General features: G+C 37.8%; 1 protein-coding gene across 1 annotated transcript; it reads right to left on the reverse strand.

Moving 5' to 3' along the window:
• Nucleotides 1-18,005: 18,005 nt before the first annotated feature.
• On the reverse strand, nucleotides 18,006-18,445 carry LOC128116217 (peptidyl-prolyl cis-trans isomerase NIMA-interacting 4-like). Its single transcript, XM_052747406.1, is given in 2 exon segments — nucleotides 18,006-18,161; nucleotides 18,164-18,445. Coding segments are annotated over 2 exon segments (396 nt in total). The 5' UTR covers nucleotides 18,422-18,445; the 3' UTR covers nucleotides 18,006-18,023.
• Nucleotides 18,446-19,917: the final 1,472 nt, after the last annotated feature.

Here is a 19,917-nt window from a genome sequence, read left to right on the forward strand (position 1 = left end):
CCTGGGAGATGCATTCCTTTGTGAGTGTCTTAAAGAGAAAAACAAACAAACCAAACAAAAAGCACAACAGCAAAACAAAAACACTAATCACCATTCCCCTTAACCTTCCTTCAACCCAGCAATTAACTTCTGCTACCTTGTCACTGCTTTTTTTACGAAGTGAAAGTTTTAAAGGGAATCATTTCTACTGTGTTGATAACATTATGGTAGATTCCTACTTTATTCATATCCAAAAAGTTAGCGTACATTTCCTATTTCCTGGACACTTTAAACATACTTGTTTAACTGTAGGTTCATTTTAGTTCCCACATGAGAGAAGACTAGATTGTAATTTAACCTCACTCGTAGCATCCTTTTAAAATCATGAGATAATCTAAGAGATACCATGGAATAAAACAGAAAACTGAAACCATGTGCCAGCTGCCATGCACCCGTAAATCATTTAGCTTCACTCTCCCATGTCTGCCATGTCACCAGTTAAGACTGAAGAACCACTGAGTGTAGGCTACTGCTGGTCTTGTACCATGGATGGTTACTTACACATGAAATGTACTTAGGAAGAATTTTCTTCTTCAAAATATTGGGGAGGGAGGCTGGAGGGGCAGGATAAGGTGAGAGTGAGAGGGGGGATCTTTGATTGGTATGTAAAATGAATAAATTTTTTTCTTAATAAAAAAAAAAGAATCTACCCCCCAAAAGAATTTCATTTACTTGGTGGTTTTGCTTGAATGACTTGGTTCTCCTATGTATATCAGAGGATAACTTCTAGAGTCTGTTCTCTCCTTCCCTCTATCCTATGGATCTCAGGAACTGCCCTTTGGTTCAAAGACTTGGCATGAGTATCTTCATCAGCTGAACTGTCTCATTAACCCATGCCTTCTTTTCTAACAGTAATGAAGCAGATAAACAAATCACATATATGTTATCTATCATATGGTACATTTACTTACTATTGTTGCATATTCCACACATCGATGGCCATTTTGTAGCTACCATGTTCACCTTTTGAACCCATATTTATGTTTAGGAAGTAATTTTTCATTACTCTGCACTGACCACTTTTATATAGTCGATACTGTATGATTTTCTATATTAATCTTTGATGATATCCTTTACACGTTGAAGAATGTCTATTTTAAATATGGTTCTACTTCAGAGTCGTGCTGATTAATACTGAGTTTCCACCTGAGTGGGTTTAGATTAACCATGGACTGTGAGTTAGTCTAAGAGAACCTAGAAAGACCTGTCTTGAATTTGTGAAACACAAGTGTTTATCTGTCTCTGATCCTTCATTGCATATACAATGGAAACAGATGCCTCAAGAACTCCTGTCATTACTGCCTAGCCATGGTGGACTATATCGTACAACTGTGAAAATACATTCTCCCTTCCTTAATTTCTTTCTGTCCAGTGTTTTATCATCACATTAAGAAATGTTAACTACTCAAAATTCTTTTCATGTCTGTTTTGACATTTGTATCAAACAGCATTTCATTTATGCATCTGGAATGTTCCCAAACTTATGAGTAATGCAAGTTTACAAGCTTCTTTTACAAGATCACATCTTGTCATCTGATCAATGAAGAATTGTGGTTTACTACTCTGTAATCAATTTTACCAAAAGGTTTTTATTTTAAAGTTTTTTTTTAAATTTTTGCATGAATGAGCATTTTGACTGCAAGTATATATGTTCAACAAATGAGTGTTTGGTACCAGATTGCCTGGAACTGGAGCTACAGACACTTGTGAAACACCATGTGTGTGCTGGTAACCAAAACCAGATATGTGGCAAGAGCAGCCAGTTGTCTGAACCACTGAGAAATCACCCAGCCCCAGTTTTATCAGAAATTTTAATGCTGATTATCATGGACTACTTTTCTATGACTCAATAAACAAGTTCCTTCAAAATACCATAACATTTCTGATTATTGTTAAGTTGATTTTGATCAATTGCATTTTTATAGTTAACTCAATAGGATTTTTGAACAAAAGCATGTGATTTCTTTATTTTTATGTCATGTATATGTCTTTTTGCTTGCATATATATATATATATATATATATATATATATATATATATATATATATATCTGTGCATGCATGTGTGTAGTGCTTTTAAAAAACAGAAAAGGGTGTCAAACCCCCGGGAAAGGGAGTTGAAAACTTGTTACTTAGCATATGACTGTTGGGAACCAAACCAGAATACTCTGAAAGAGGGACACAGAGCCACCCCCAACCCCTTGGCTTTAGTTTTAAATGGAATGTTTTTAGAATTGTTTCAGGTTCACAGAGAAATTCAGTGGATACACCAAGGCTTTCCATGTACTACCTGCTCCACAAATAGATGATCTCTGCCTTTTAAACAGAGTTCCATCTAGTACTTCTCCTGAAATTACTGAACCTAAATTGGCATATCAAAACTGTTCATGTGACAGCTCAATTTAATGTTATATATTCTATGGACTTAGACAAATATAGAATCAAATATGGCAGCCAATGAAGTGGCTAAAAATTCTCTATTCCGGCTCCTTTCTTTCATCTTTCCCCATTTCCTGAAAACCACCAAGCATTTTGGGGTCTCTAAAACTTTGCCTTTTCAAATACTAACAACATTTGCATTGGACTTATGTGGTGTGTAACCTTATACTGGCATCTTTCATCAGCAGTAGGCATTTCCTGGTAATAAGAAGTTAGGTTTCTCTCATGGCTTTCATGGCTTAGCAGTTCATTTCTCAATTGTACTGAATGTTCCATTCCCCAAAAACACCAATTTATTTTCTTATTCACCCATGGACAGACATCTCTTCTTCTTCCAATCTTTAAAAATTATGAATAAAATAATATGCAAGTTTGATCAATTTAAGTTTCATCTCATTTGCCTAAATACCAAAAAGCACAGTTGCAAGATAGATTCCTAAGACGCTGTTTAGTTATTTTAGAAAATAGCCAACAGTATTTGAGACTGGTTTTGTAATTTTTGAATTCTCATTAACAATAAAGTAGGTTTTCCATGACTCCACCGTTATTTGGTATTGTCAGTATTTTGGATTTTAGCCACTCTGAAAGGTGTATCATGTCTGATTACCTTGTTGCATTAGTTTGTTTTTTCTGATATTTGTGACATAGATTTTTTTCCCCATGTTTATTCACCATTCTTTTTTGTTTGTTTGTTTGTTTGTTTTTTTTGTTTTTCGAGACAGGGTTTCTCTGTGTAGCTTTGTGCCTTTCCTGAAACTTGCTTTGGAGACCTGGCTGGCCTCGAACTCACAGATATATACCTGCCTCTGCCTCCTGAGTACTGGGATTAAAGGCGTGCACCACCACCGCCCGGCTTATTCACCATTCTTATGCCTTCTGCAATGAGATGTCTGTTACTGTATTTGTTCTATTTTAAAATCTTGCAGTTGAGCTTTAAGAGCTGTATATATGTTTTGGATAGTGATCTTTTAACAGGTAGTCTTTATGCAGTTAATATCCTGATATGTGGCTTGGCTTTTTAGTCTCTTAACACTGTTGTTCATAGCATAGGCATTTTAATGAAGACTGCATTATTATTTATTTCATGGCTCATCCCTGCTATGTTCAATTTGAAAAGCCACCATCATCCTCAGGATCAGTTCTTCTGTTATCATCTAGTATTTTTAGTTTTACACTTAACATTTCTGTCTATGGTTCATATTTAAGTGTGAAAAAAGTGTGGGAAAGTGTTGGAGTCTATATTTTGTATTTTGGCTTACAGCAATAGATTTGTTCTAGCAACTATTTGTTGAGATGTCATTCTGTTTTCATTGTCTTAACAAAGATTAGTTAGCTATGTTTATGGGGATTATTATGGCATCCTTAATCCATTTCATTGATTTATTGATTAATCTTCAACATCCTCACAGTGGCTTACTTAATTAGGTTTTATAATATCTTAAATGTCTTAAATGCAGGCACTTTTTATATTATTCTGCAACTCTGTCAGTATTTTCAAATAAAATTTCAGGAATATAGGTGCAATAGCATTGAATCTATGGAAAGATGGAAAAACTGAAATCTTGAGAATCTTAGGATGTGTATCAATGAACATGGACCATTTTACTACTTTCTACTTTTTTTTTTTTTTTTTTTTTTTTGGTTTTTCGAGACAGGGTTTCTCTGTGTAGCTTTGCGCCTTTCCTGGAACTCACTTGGTAGTCCAGGCTGGCTTCGAACTCACAGAGATCCGCCTGCCTCTGCCTCCTGAGTGCTGGGATTAAAGGCGTGTGCCACCACCGCCCGGCTTACTACTTTCTACTTTAAAAGTAGGATTTTATTGTATGTTACCAGTTTTTCAGTTTTGGTGAGAGATCACACACACACACACACATTTATATATATATATATATATATATATATATATATATATATATATATATATATATATATATATATACACCATATTACAGTTGCCAGTATTAATGGTATTCTGTTTTTAATTCAAATTCTACTTGTTCATTATTGATATATAACAAGATTATATAACAAGATTGCCTTATAACCTACAAAGTTATAAATGCTTATCTGTTGTAGGAGGGCTTCTATTATTTCAGTGTTAATTAAGACTTCTTACATAGAGAATCATGTCCTTTGAAACAGAGATGTTTTACTTATTTTGTTACTAACAGTATATACTTTATTTTTTAGTTGCTGATTTGCTTTTGATTAAAATGAAAAAGTTGAAAATCAGTAAACATTTCTATTGCTAGTGTGCTATGAATCCTACCATGTATACCTTTGGGATTTTTGTCAAATGCACTGTCTGTATTTAGCAATGTAATTTATTTTGTCTATTAATGTAAGATATTAGCAGGATTTTAAAGTTGATTTCCAATTTCTAAACCAATCTCTTGTATATGGCACAGATACCACTTAGGTTTCATGTATTGGTTTTATGTATTGTTGCTTTACTATTATTTTGTTAAGAATTTTTTCTTTTCATTCATGCTCATGAGAAATATTGCTTTAAATTTTTCTTTTTTTATTTTATAATTTAATTTAATTTTACATATCAGCCACGGATTCCCCTGTCCCCCCTCCTCCTGCTCCCCCTCCCCAACCCATCCCCCATTCCCATCTCCTCCAGGGTAAGGACTCCCCTGGGGATTCAGCTCATCCTGGTAGATTCAGTGGAGACAGGTCCAGTCCCCTCCTCCCTTCACCCAGGCTGAGCAAAGTGTCCTTGCATAGGCCCCAGGCTCCAAACCGCCAGCTCATGCACTAAGGACAGGTCCCGGTCCCACGGCCTGGGGTGTCCCAAACAGTTCAAGCTAATCAACTGTTTCACTTATCCAGAGGGCCTGGTCCAGTTTCATGGGGGCTCCTCAGCTATTGGTTCATAGTTCATGTGTTTCCACTAGTTTGGCTATTTGTCCCTGTGCTTTTTCCACAGAGTTCTTAACAACTCTCGCTCACACAATCCCTCCTCTTTCTTGCTGATTGGACTCCTGGAGCTCCACCTGGGGCCTGACTGGATCTCTGCATCCCTTCCATCAGTCATTGGATGGGATTTCTACCACGACTAGGTTGTTTGGCCATCCGATTTTCTTATTATGCTTATACTTGAGTTTGGAATTAGAATTAGGAAGTTTTCCCTGTGCCTGTTTGTGATGAGACTATAGAAAATTGGTGTAAAGCAATGCCATCCCTAAACGTTTGAGAGAATTTAGCAGTGAATATATTAGGGTCTTTTGCCTTCAATTTTGGAAGGCGATTAGCTATCAGCTCCATTTCTATAAAGGAAATAAGCCCATTCAAATTGTCTTTTTTTTATTTGAGTGTTTTGCAACGTCTGTCTTTTAAACAATTGGCAATGAACTTTTTTGAGTAATCATTTATTATTTTATAATATAAGATATTTAGTGTTTTCCACTCTTTTGTTTCTGATATTAGCAATTTGTAGGTATGTGGCGAAAGGTTCATAAGCAAACAGATTCTTCCTTCGATCACACCACCATCACTCATAAACACAACAACTTCTCTCTTTATTTCTGTGATTTTACTTGCCATTGAGCATTTCCTTTTGTTTCTCCCTTAGATTTTATTTTTAACACCTCTTCTTACGTTGCTCATTCCTCTGTGCATGCTGTGTGCCTTATCCATTAGTGTCTACAGTACATTAATCACAGTAGTTTTAAATACCCAGGCTAATAATTCAAACATGCCTTCAATGTAGGAGTCTAATTTTGATGCTTGCCTGGTGTTTTCAAACTTTTTTCTTTTCCTTTTAGAATGTGGTGTTTTGTTTTTGTTTTTGTTTGTTTGTTTTTTCCCCTTGAAATTTATAATATGCTACATAAATGGAGAACTGCTTCAATTTGGACCCTGGAAAAGAGTGAAGATGGTATTGGAAAAGAAATACACTGCATTCAGTTTATTAGGTCTCCATATGTATTTGAGTGAGCCTACATAGATAGATTGTGATTTTTGTCACTCACAGCTCTGTTCTGCCTGTCTTGTAGGTGGTGAGAAAAGCTATAATGTACATAGTTAAGTATTTTCCTTTAGGCCAAAATCCCAGTGATTTAGATTTTGATTATTTTCTTCTGTGGGTACACCTTATTAAGAAGTGTCATGTGAATATTTATAACTGGCTGTTTTAATCCTTCTCTCAGAAATATGTTTTCAGGTTCTTTTGGGAGTATGCAATGGAGCTTCTGTATGTAAAACACATAAAGGGGAAACACACACATACCACATAGACACAAACACACACAAATACATACATACACAGAGAGAGAGAGAGACAGAGAGAGAGAGAGAGAGAGAGAGAGAGAGAGAGAGAGAGAGAGAGAGAGAGAGAGAGAGAAAACAAGCAAACAAAAACCTCACACACAGAGTTATCCACATTAAACCTCTAGCAACTCAACAGTGACATTACAGATGTCCTACCAAAGAGCTGGTGGGCACTGTTGGCTTCCTATCTTGGCTAAATTATGGTTCTCTTTGTCTCTTTAATCTGAGTGGCAACGTTTTCTTTTGCTGCCACACACATGTTTAGATGTCTAAGTTTTAATTTTTTCCTTTCCAACATGTTCAGCCTTTGTTAGGACAGAATGACAGTGTTTTTAAGCTTGTTAGCATAGAGTATCAATATACCAGGTTAGAAATCATCAGCCCTAGTGAACATTTCAAATAGTCCATTACACCAAATCCAGAAATCTAAGAAAACAAGTGGATATACAAATATGTGAATATGTCAGCTTTGAGAATATCCACATTATTAAAGTACTGCTACTCAGGGTTAGATGGCTAGCACAGATGATATGGTACTTGCCAAGCATGCATAAGGCTTTTTGTTCAATCAGAAGCATTGAAAATAAATATTGCTACAATGCTAAGATCAGACACTATAAGGATATTGTAATTATTTTGCCTTATCCATACTGGAATTCAAGTTCTCTGAAACTTGTACTCCAGTTTATAATTAAATAAATGGCAGATTTTTTAAATAGAAAATACATTAGAGTTTATAATTTTAAAACAAGTAGTATATGGCAATAGAATTACGTAGATATTAAATTGTAATTTGTGTTCAGGAATATGTTCAATTATTCCTATTTCCTAGACAACTCATTCATTTATGCAATAAAATATCAATTGAATACTTATCAGGGATTAGAGTCTAATTAATGGAAACTTAGTAGGAAGCAAACACACAAAAACCCCATGCCTCTAAGATCTGCATCAAAATTTCTAATTTTAAGAAATTCCATGTGTACAAACTGAGGGTTTGGGCAGAAGATGTATAAACAAAGACTTTCAGCATCAGGTGTATAAACTGAGGACTTGACCTCCAAGATATGGTTGAAGGAAAGGTTTTTATTGTAGATACGAGGAAGAGTATAGTCAGAGGCATCTGGAAGAGCCCAGAGCAAGGAGAGGAGGCAATAAATTGAACATGACTGGCAATTGGACCATTGGACCAGGCCACGAGAGGAGAGAAAGAAGGGGAGAGTGAGAAAAGAAGACAATGAGATGACCAAGACAGAGACAGAAAGAGAGACAGAGACAGACAGTCAGACATACACACACACACACACACACACACACACACACAGAGAGAGAGAGAGAGAGAGAGAGAGAGAGAGAGACAGACAGACAGACAGACAGACAGAGACAGACAGAGACAGAGAGACAGAGAGAGAGGGAGAGAGAGAGAACCAAGAGAAGATAAAAGGGAGAGAGGGGAACAAGAGAAGGAGACAAAAAAGAGAGAGCATAGCAGAAATACCAGAGTTATAAGGGAATGAGGAAGCCCACTAGCTTGAGAAGTGTAGGGTAGGTGGACAGGGTATGATAAGCTGAGAAGAGCCACAGTACTGAGTGAACCTGGAGGCCAGCATGTGCTTTGCTATGCTGATAGTCACCACAGATAGTCATTTGTTGCTTCTGACAATGATGATGAGTAACTGTCTCCTTTGGCAGGGAAGAATGGGCCCCAGAATTTGAGGGAGTGGAGTTTCCTCTGGCCCACCTTATTCTCCTGGACTGAGGAAGAAGAAACTCTTGGAGATAATGGGTATAACAATGCATCAACAGGGCTGGATTTTCCATCAATTAGGGTATGGAAGCACTTTAGAATTTAGTGTTTTTATGGGGGCAGGAGTGGGGGGTTGAACCTGACCACAGTTTATCAATTGGAATGTACTCATTTCTCCAAGCAGCTGGCATTTTCAGATAATTATCTGAACAACTGGCATATCTATCCATTCATTAAGCTTTGACCATTGTGTCACCGGAAAATATTCTCCCAATGCATATCAGAGATAGAATTGATGAGAGGTAGAGTTCCTTTCTAGACTACAAACAAAGTATTTGGAAGTTTCCTATCCTCAAAGAATCTTGGGGGGGGGGATAATGATACCCTGGGAGACCACCACTCCTATTGAGCTCTGCTATCAGCTTCCCCATTGATACCTATTATCGATGCCCATAACCCAGTGATTCTTGGAATTCTCCATAAGCCACTTCTTGTAGGTTGCTGATTTTTGATCCCTTGTAGTTTTATCATAGGTGTTTTGTGTGCTGGGCTGATTAGTTTTGTTTTAGGTACCACCAGACCTGCCGAACAGTCCTGAATAGGGGAGTAAGGACTGAGAAATGACAAGAGAGGAAAAACAGAGTCAAGGAAGAAAAGACAGAGACACAGGATAGCTTCGGCGGGGGGGGGGGGGGGGCGCTGAGTCACTACTACAACAACCCTGACTTTATTTCTCACAGCCCTTTTATATCCAAAGCAAGTGGGAAAAGACCTCCGCCTATCAAGGGCACCATGGTTCAAGGTAAAAAGAAGTGTAAATACTCCTTTAATTCTCAAGTCAACTGGCAACCATGCCTTTGACAACACACATCCTGTTAACTAGTCTTGAGGAGTAAGACATCTGGTAGCCAGTCGTGTCTTTGGCCAAACATACTGTCATCCAGCCTTAGAAAGCAAAGACAAGCTTGAACCTTCTGACCTTGAGTCAAGATGGAATCAAGGCACAAGCTGGAGTCACTGTGGGCTCCCACAGTTTTGGCTCTAAATAATGAGCTTAGGGCTTGAAAAATGAACTGAAATTGGGCTCTTAAAATCTTTCTACCTTCTTTTCCTTGGGATTCCCTGAGTTCAGAGGGGAGGGATTTGTTGGAGATAGCCAATATAGACTCGCTCTGCATAATGTCTGGCTGTGGGTTTCTGCATCTGTATCCACCTGCTGCAAGAGGAAGACTCTCTGATAATGACTGGATAAGGTACTTCTCTATGAATATAGCAGAATATCATTAGGAATCTTTTTATTTATTAATTTAGACCAATGGTATTTGGTTTTACCCCAGGTATCTGGGCTATGTAGTCTCTGGTACTTGGTTAGCCAAGCAATATCAGATATGAGTTCCTTCTCAAGGAGTGGGCCTTTAGTCAAATCAGATATTAGTTAGCTACTCACACAAGTTCTGTGTCACCATTGCCCTAGCATATTTTGTAGGCAAAACAGATTGTAGGGTGTGGTGATATTTTATTTGTGCTGAAATGTGGTGTTGTTTTATTTGTGTGTTAATAAATAAAGTTTGCCTGGAGATCAGGGAGTAAAGGCCAGCCATTTTAAGTAAACAAAGAAGTCAGGCAGCACATGCCCTTAATCCCTTAGCAGGTAGGATCTCTGTGTGTTCAAGGCCACGCTAGGGAACAGAGCCAAGCGTGGTGGCACACACCTTTAATCCCAGTATCAACCACAGACACTTGAAGGTCTGTACAGACAGACAGACAGTGACAGAGCTATGTAGGAAGAGGAAGTGAAGTAGCTTGACTAAGAGCCAATGAGAGGGCAGAAAAGTAAGTCATATAAGCCTGAGTAGACAGGAAGTTGCTCTCTTTGGAAGCTGCAGAGTTAGTGAGGTGAGGTTAGCTGGTGGCTTTCCATATTTCCCTGATCTCTCTAAGGCTTTAACCCAAATTTCTGGCTCCATGGTTTTTATTTAATAAGACCATTTAAAAATTCGTCTACAGTAGGGCAAAGATTTTGTGGCTGGACTGGTGTCCACTTTTCTCTTTCAGTAGCCTGCAAAGTACCTTCTCACATCAAAAAGAATAGAATGTAGAGGTGAAGGCTCCAGGTAGGCACCAGCTCAACTTCTGAATATTCAACGGGTTGTGTGGGTGTTGTCCTCCTCAGAAATGGGAGCCCACTGACAATTTGCAGAGAGCAACCTTTTGTGTTAGCTATATCCTAGGCTGTTTGGGGATTTCCATAGAGCTACCCTTGGCCAACTACTCAATTTAATGTAAACTAGTTCTACCACTGGAAGTCTTCTTGCCTGAGTACAAGAGCTGAACAGCTGAGATTCTGTATCCCCCATTTCTAGAAGTCCTCATTAGGATCACCTTCATAGATTCCAGGAAGTTTTCATTGCCCTAGGTTTCCACAACACTCCTTAAATGCTCCCCCGAGCACAGCTATCTCTCCTGGCACTCTCTCCCTCAACCCCAACTCCCCCCACCTGATACCCCCACACTGTTCCTGTCCCCAATCAATCTTTTTCCCCTTCCCAGGAAAATCAATGTGACCCCTCTAGAGCCCTCCTCTTTACCTTGCCTCTCTGGGTCTGTGGATTGTAGCTTGATTATCACTTATTTAACAGCTAATATCCATTTAAAATGAGTAAATAACATATTTGTCTGTCTTTATCTGGATTTCCTCACTCAGGATGATTTTTTTCTACTTGCATCCATTTGCCTGAAAATTCCATGATATCATAAAAAAAAAAAAGGCTGAGTAATACTCCATTGTTTAAATGTACCATATTTTCTTTATCCATTTTGTGTGTAGGTGGGGGAGGGAGACATCTAGCTTGTTTCCAGTTTCTAGCTGTTATGAATAAAGCTGTGATAACAATAGTTGAGCCAGGGAGTAATAGATGAATCTTAAGGGAGTTTGATTCCCAATTTTCTGAGAAACTGCAATATTGATTTCCATACTGGCTATGCAAATGCGCACTCCCATTAGGAATAGAGGAGTGTTCCCCTAGCTCCACATCCTCATCGGCATGAACTGTCACTTGTTTTAGATCTTAGTCATTCTGAAAGGTGTAAGAGGGAATCTCCGAGTAGTTTTGATTTGTATTTCCCTGATAGCTAAGGATAGTGAATATTTCTTTAAGTGTTTCCCATTCATTTAAGATTTCTCTATTGAGAATTCTCTGTATAGATCTGTACCCCATTTTAATTGTATTATTTTAATGACATCAAATTTTTTGAGTTATATATATATATACATACATATATATATATATATATATATATATATATATATATATATATATATATGATATTAGACCTTTGTCAGATGTGGAGTTGGTAAATTTTTTTTTTTATTTTGGAGGCTGATTCTTTGTCTTATTGACAGTATCCTTTGCCTTATAGAAGCTGTTCAGTTTTATCAGGTCTCATTTATTAGTTGTTGATTATAGTGCCTGTGCTACCAGTGTTCTGTTCAGAAAGTCACCTCCTGTGCAAATGCATTCAAGGCTATTTCCCATTTTCTCTTTGATCAGATTCAATGTGTCTGGTTTTATGTTGAGGTCTTTGATCCACTTGGACTTGAGTTTTGTTTAAGGTGATGAATGTGGATCTATTTTCATTTTCCTACATGCAGACATCCTGTTTGATGAAGAACACAATTAGTTGATGATGCTGTCTTTTATCCATTGTGTATTTCTGGCTTTCAAAAATCAGGTGTCCATAGGTTTGTTGATTTGTCTGGGTCTTCAATTCAATTCCATTGCTTTGAGTTTCTTTACATTTAATTTGATGTTGGCAATCAGCTAGCTGTATATTACTTTTATTATATTTAGGTATGTCCCTTGTATCCCTGATATCTCCAAGTCTTTTATCATGAAAGCATGTTGGATTGTGTAAAAGGCTTTTCAGCATCTAATATGTTTGTGTGTGTGTGTTTTTTTTTTTTAGTTTGTTTATACAGTGGAATACATTGACAGATTTTCATATGTTAAATCATCCTTGCATCTCTGGGATGAAGCCTACTTGATCATGGTGGATGATCTTTCTGATGTGTTCTTGGATTCAGTTTGTCAGTATTTTATTATTTTTGCAACAATGTTCATGAATGAAATTGGTCTGTAATTCTCTTTCTTTGGTGAGTCTTTGTGTGGTTTGGATATCAGGGTGATTATGACCTCATGGAAATAATTTGGCAGTGTTCCTTCTGTTCTTATTTTGTGAATAATTTGAGAAGTATTGGCATTAACTTACCTTTAAAAACCTGTTAGAATTCTATGCTGAATCCATCTGGCCCTGGACTTTTTTGGTTTGGAGACTTAATGATTGCTTCTATTTCCCTATGGGTTATAGGTCTAATTAAGTGTTTAACCTGAATTGATTTTATTTTCATAGCTGGAACATATCAAAGAACCTGTCCATTTCTTTTAGATTTTCCAATTTTGTGGAGTACAGGCTTTTAAAGTATGACCTAATGGTTCTTTGGATTTCCTATGTACCCCCTTTCATTGTGATTTTGTTAAATTGGTTATTTAGTTTGAATAACTGTTTGTCTATCTTGTTGATTTTATTGAAGAACCAACTCATTGTTTCACTGACTCTTTACATTGTTCTCTTTATTTATAGTTTCTTTATTTCAGTCCTCAGTTTAATTATTTCTTGCCTTCTACTACTCTTTGGTGTGATTACTTCTTTTTGTTCTAGAGCTTTCAGATGTGCTGTTAAGCTGCTAGTATGAGATCTTTCCTTTTTTTGTTTTTTTAAATGGAGGCAATTAATGCTATGGATTTTTCTCTTAGCATCACTTTCATTGTGTTCCATAAGTTTAGCTATGCTGTGTCTTCATTTTCATTGAATTCTAGAAAATCTTAAAGTTTTTTCTTTTTATTTATTTATTTTTACTTTTATTGAGAGTAGTTTCTTCTCTCATATAATACATCCCACTCAGTTTTCCCTCCCAGTAATCTTCTGATCTCCCTGCAGTCCTCCTCTCTTAGATCCACCCCTGCTCCATTTCCTCTTCAGAAAATAGCAGGCCCCCAGGAGATGACAGCCAAACGAGGCAAAATAAGATACAATAAGACAAGGTGAAAGCCCTCATATCAAGGCTGAACAGTGCAAACCAATAGGAGGAAAAGAGTCTCAAGAGTAGGCAAATGAGTGATAGAAACACCTGCTCCTACCCTTAGGAGTTTCACAAAAATACCAAGCGAACAGTCATAATTTCCTTATTCTGTCTTGACTTGGTAGTCATTCAGTAGAGAGCTGTTCAGTTTCCACAAATGTGTAAACTTTTCGTTCTTTCTATTGTTGATATCCAGCTTTATTTCAATTTTCTTGTATCTGTGGAGACTTGCTTTGTGGCCAAATATGTCATCAATTTGGAGAAAGTTCCATGAGGTACAACAGTATAGAATGTATATTCTTTTGTGTTTGGGTGAAATGTCATATAAGTATCTGTTAGATCTATTTGGTTTATAATGTCTTTATCTCTAGTATTCCTTTGTTTAGATTTTGTCTGAATTATCTGTTGGTTGGTGAGAGAGGCCTATTGAAGTCTCCCAATATTAGTATGAGGGACAATATGTGATTTAAGTTGTAGTAGTGTTTTTTTACAAACCTGGGTGCCCTTGTGCTTAGGATATAGATGCTAAGAATTAAAATATCTATATAGATATAGATGCTAAAGAATTAAAAGTTGAGGTATGTTACTTGGATGATCCAAAAGGATGGATTCATTTTACCATCTATTCTGTTATTCTGTGTATTTTTATTGGGGAATTGAGACCATTGATATTTAGAGATATGGAGTACTGCTCAGCAGAGCAAACAATGACATCATGAAATTTGCAGCAAGTGGATGAAACTAAAAAATATCATCCTGAGTGAGGTAACCCAGACTCAGAAGGACAAACGTGGTACGTACCCACTCATAAGTGGGTACTAGATGTAAAGCATAAAGGCTATTTTAAAACCTTTTTCTCGTTTTTCTGCTGTGTTGGAATATTCAGGGTCTGCTGTGGTAGGATACCTGGGCTATACTAGAGACATATTGCCCTGGCTATTGCTAATTGTGTTATTTTATGCTGGCATTTTAGCATCTGTGTTTGGGATGATTATAGTTCTAAGTGCTGATTTCTGGATTTGTCTTTGTTGGTTGGGTGTTTTGTTCCTTGGTTCCTGCTTCCTCTCTGGAATTTCAGAGAGTGTGATGGTTGTGTGTTGCCTGTTTTCCTGGACTGTTCTAATGGTGTATTTACAGGGAATGTCTGCTGGTGTTGGAAGTTAGGTAATTGGGGTGAGTTAGGGGAAGGAATGTTGGAGGAGAAAGTCTTTATGATGTATTGGGGATGGGGACATAGAGAAAAGCGAGACCACAACATGTTTCCAGCTACAGACCAGGAGGTAAAACTGGGGGTAATCTGATGTCAGGAGCAGTAGAAGAGATGTGGGTCTGTCTTAACCTACTTGTATCCCTGGGAGGGGTGGTCCTTTGGTTAGCAGTGGTGCCTACTGGAGTTGGGGTGTGGGATACACTGATGAGTGGGAGGAGGAAAGTTAGGAAGAGATGGTCTATGAGGTCCATATGAGATGTGGGCAGGGAAGAGGGAAGCCTACATCTGATGTTTTGCTGCAGCACTATGGAGGACCCTTTGTGATTGGATCTTAGAGAACAGAGAGACAGGGGAAGGTCTGCTGATTCTTTTCATAAAATATATTCTGATTATATGTTTTTCTGCACCAAATCCTCTGAAACCTTTCCCATTGCCCTTCCCATCAGACTCTTGTAGTTGGTTTTATTTTATTTTATTTTTACTCTTTTGGGGCCTACCAGCCAGTTCCAAAATATAAACACAGAGACTTATTTCTACATATTAATGCTTGACCTTAGCTTGGCTTGTTTCTAGCCAGCTTTTCTAACTTAAATTATCCCATTTCTCTATAACTATATTTTGCCTCTGGACTTTTTACCTTTCTTTATTCTATATACCTTTCTTTCCTTCTTATTCCATGGCTGGCTGGGTGGCTGAGTGGCTGGCCCCTGTTGTCTTCTTCTCCTTTTCTTGCTTTGTACCCTTTTCTCGAGCCTAGATTTCTACTCCTGTTTATTCTTTCTGCCTGGCAGCCCTTCCTATCCTTCTTCTGCTTAGCTATTGGCCATTAAGCTCTTTATTAGGCCAATCAGATGATGTAGGCAGACAAAGTAACACAGGTTTACAGAGCTAAACAAATGCAGCATAAAAGAATACAATGTATCTTTGCATCATTAAACAAATATTCTACACTACAGCATATTGATCTTAAGTTAATATTCCACAACAGACTCTACATCCTTTTTGACTCTTCTTAGAAAAGAAACAGGGATGTAAAGAATAATAAAATTAAAAAGATACAATAAAGGAAAACTGGAAAAAAAAAAGGAAGCCAAAGAAAAAGCAGGAGAAACACATGTAGACAATGAAACATATACACTGGTACTAACAGGAATCTAATAAAAACATAAAACTAAAAGCCATAATATATAAGCCAACAAAGGGCCTGTAAGGAAAATGAAAACATAACAAAACAAAAAAACTTGCCAACAAAACATTAAGAGACAAAGAACCTGCAGAGATGCCATTGAGTTCCTTTTACGGTGGTGGCCATCTACTGCTGCACTTTGGGCCTAACTGTAAGATTCGTTTGTCTATCTAGTGAGACTTCTTTGGAGAGATATAATATTTCACTTGCAAGGAGTTATCAACTGGAGATAGTTTCTGCTTTAAGGATAGGGGCTTGTGTCCATTTCCTTTCTCAGTGCTGGGACCCCATCAGGCACAGACCTATGTGGGCTCTCTGCATGCTACTACAGTCTTTTTGAATTCATGTTTTGAAGGCATTCTTTTGTTGGTGTCTTCCATTCCAATGGCTCTTAAAATCTTTCTGAGTCCTTTTCCATCAGGTTCCCTGAGCCCTGTAGGGAGGAATTTGATGGAGACATTTCAGTTAGTACTGAGAGATCCAAGATCTTTCACTCTGTGTATTGTCCAAGTGTAGGTCGCTGTATTTGTTCACATCTGCTGCAGGAGGAAGCTTCTCCAATGATGGTTGAACGTGGCACTCATCTATGAGTACAGAAAATGTTGCTAAGAGTCATCTTAGGTCTATGTTCCTAAGAATAGTAGTATTTGGTCTTCTCCTAGTTCCTTGGCCTATCTTGACTCAAGCTCTAGGCCACCAAAGCAGTGTTGAGGATGGATTCCATCTCATGGAGTGTGCCTCAAATCCAATCAGACATTGGTAGGTTACTCCCTCGAGTTTTATGCTGGATGTGATAATCTTTTTGTACACTATGAAGACGTATCTCTGCCAAGGTACCTTTTGATTGGTTTAATAAAGAGCTGAATGGCCAATAGCCAGGCAGGAGAGGATAGGCAGGACTTCTGGGGAGAAAGAGGAGCTCCAGGAAGAAGCTGAGGCACACAAGATTCACCAGAGAGACATGGATCAAGTCAAACACACAGTATGGAGGAGAGGTATTGAACCATGTGACAGAATGCAGGCTAATATAAATGGGTTAATAAAGTTAAAAGAGCTAGTTGTGAAGAAACCTAAGCTAAGGCCAAGCATTCATAATCAATAAGAAGTTTCCATGTCATTATTTGGTAAATGACAGTCCAAAGAAAGTCTGACTACATTGTACCACTATTGCAACATTGCATATTGCATGCAGTCATTGTTGTAGACTGAAGAGTATAGCTGGGTTTGTTTTTTACCTTTCTCCTTTGGAAGTATAAAAATACCTTCCAGTATCACGAACACTGGATCACAGGGGTGAAAGCACTAGGTAGGTAATAGCTCAACTTCTCCATGTTCAGTCAGTTGTTGGGGTGTCATTTTTAGCAATAGAGTCTTGGTGTGAGTTTGTGGAGATGAACAAGCTGTGGAGTCAACAAGCTGGGCTGTTTGGTGCCTCCTATGGGGCCCCTTTGACTAACAACTTCATAGATATAACCTGTTCCCAGCACTGGAAGTTTCATTCATTTAGACAATGAGAGTTGTCCAGTTGGGGCTCTGTCTACCCCATTATTTGGCAATTCCATTTAGATCAAAAGCATATTTTAGGAAGTTTATACAGTATTAGATTTCCATAAAGCCCCTCAAATGTCCCTTAGTTTTAGCAATCCCACCCATATTCCCACCCATACACCCATCTTCACTCTCTCTTCCCATATAATCATGTTGTATCTGTTCTCCTTCTCCATATATAGCTTTCTATTCTATTTTTCCTCCTTTGGAATATCCATTTCTCACCCCATCCCCGTACTCTACATCTAACCTTGTGGATATATGAATTGTAGTTGCTTTTTGAAGACTTAAAAGCTAACATCTACATATTAGAGAAGGCATACCATATTTTTCTTCCTGGGTCTATGTTACTTCACCTACAATGATTTTTTTCTGCTCCATCCATTTACCTGAAAAATTCATGATTTCATGGTTTATTTTCAGTCTTTCATGTGATTTTATTTTCTCCCTTCAACCATAATAATATGATATCCAAATTTTGTCTTAACAGGTAGGTCTGTAAACACAGGTTTATCCATCCCACTTACAGGCAAGGCAAATGCAGCTTCTTGAAATGGTCCTACCATGGATCCTCTCTGGTCATCCATCCCAAGTCACCCCCTTGCCTGGCTTTATCTTCACTGTATTGTGTAGCCACTTCACTGAATCTCATTCCAGATTTTAACTTTTCCATGGCTTCCATGATTTTGCCATGTTTTTCACACAGAATGTGTCTGACCTTTACTGCATCGCCACCACCTATAGGGCCCTGAGCCTTCTTGTCAGCACTGTCACTCCCAGAGGCTGCACCTCCTTTCCCCTCTTTTCCAGAACCACTTTTCCCCTTCGGCGGCATCTCGTAAGCTTGCCGTTGAACTCTCAACTGATTTCATGTTTTTAATGGCTTAGTATTATTCCATTGTGTAAATGTGCCTCACATTCTTTATCCATTTATCTGTTCCTTCTCAGCCACTTGTCTTTCCTCTTTTGATCACTCTCTGCTTATATCAGCAGTACCCCATTTTAAAATTGGGTTGTTTGTTTTCTCGATGACCAGATTGTTTAGCTCTTCACACATTTTTAGATAGTAGCCCTCTATTGAATATACAGTTGGAAAAATCTTTGCCCATTTTTATGTTTTCTTCATTGATGAACAGCAGTAAAGGCAGCAGCACGTGTGAGCTTGGATGGAAGACAGAACAAAAAAATAATAGGAGTAAACATGGGTTTAGGAAGGGATTGATGAGAAAAGTGCAAAGGCACTGTAACCAAAACTGGTTTTAAAAGTGGATGTCTGAAAACATGAACTGTTGTTTTGGTGTGACTACCAGAAAATCAAAGGACAGGAGGAGAAAGAGAGTCAAAGGTGGAGGAAGAGAAGGTGAAACAGAAGGAAAAGAATAACAATAATATTATTGTTATAGTTAACATTTATTGAGCACTTACAAGGTGCCAAGAACACTTTTAAGCACTTTATTTGCATTTCTTCAAATATCTTGGCATGTGATCACTCACAGGAGGACTAGGCTGCTTCACACGAACATATTTATGGCTCAACATATGCTCTTTGCATTTCACTTGTACATATATGGAATCCTCACAGAATTGTGTGGCTATATTTCTCTCATATACACGGTGACATTTAAGTGCTTTAGGAGCTGGGGTGGATTGCTCTGGCCACATGAAATATAACTCACCCAGAGAAGTTCATATTATATGAGTTAAAATGAAAGATTCTGTAAATCACTACAATGACCAGAAGCAATCTGTATTCAATTACTGGCTTCAAAGGACTGAATATTAGGTTAGATCCGCATGAAGTGAATGGGCTCATCCATGTTTGGGCTAGCCCTTGTAGGCCCGTGTACATTCATATTTAACACTCAAGATTTTATCTGTTGATCCAAATAAAGCTAATTCACTCTAAAGAAATTCCAGGGCTTTTTTTAAAAATCATTTCCCAGTGCCCTTCTTCCTTTTTCTTACTAAGTAATGGCCTATATGGCTCAGCTGCTAAATGTGAAAAGCACAAGGCAATTAATATCACCAAAATGAATGCAAGTTTTTGCAGCTACTACTCCCAGCCAGGATTCCGTGGCAACAAAAAAGGAACAACCCTTTCTCTGTCTCTATTCCCTCATGTAGAAGATGTAAATATTTTTAAAAGAGATCTTACTCTAATTATCAGTAATTCATTCTACAAATCTGTTCTTTTTACTAAGAAATAGTAATTGGATTTTATTTCCTTTGCTTTTTCATTAGTGAGGACCAGACTGGGGGGCCCCATGCTAAGGATCAAATTAGCAAAACACTCCATTAATTCCTTACATTCCCAGCTTTTAGGGTTAAGAA

Source organism: Peromyscus californicus, unplaced genomic scaffold, assembly GCF_007827085.1.
Source record: "Peromyscus californicus insignis strain IS unplaced genomic scaffold, ASM782708v3 Scaffold_20__1_contigs__length_68692818, whole genome shotgun sequence".
NCBI lineage: Eukaryota > Metazoa > Chordata > Mammalia > Rodentia > Cricetidae > Peromyscus > Peromyscus californicus.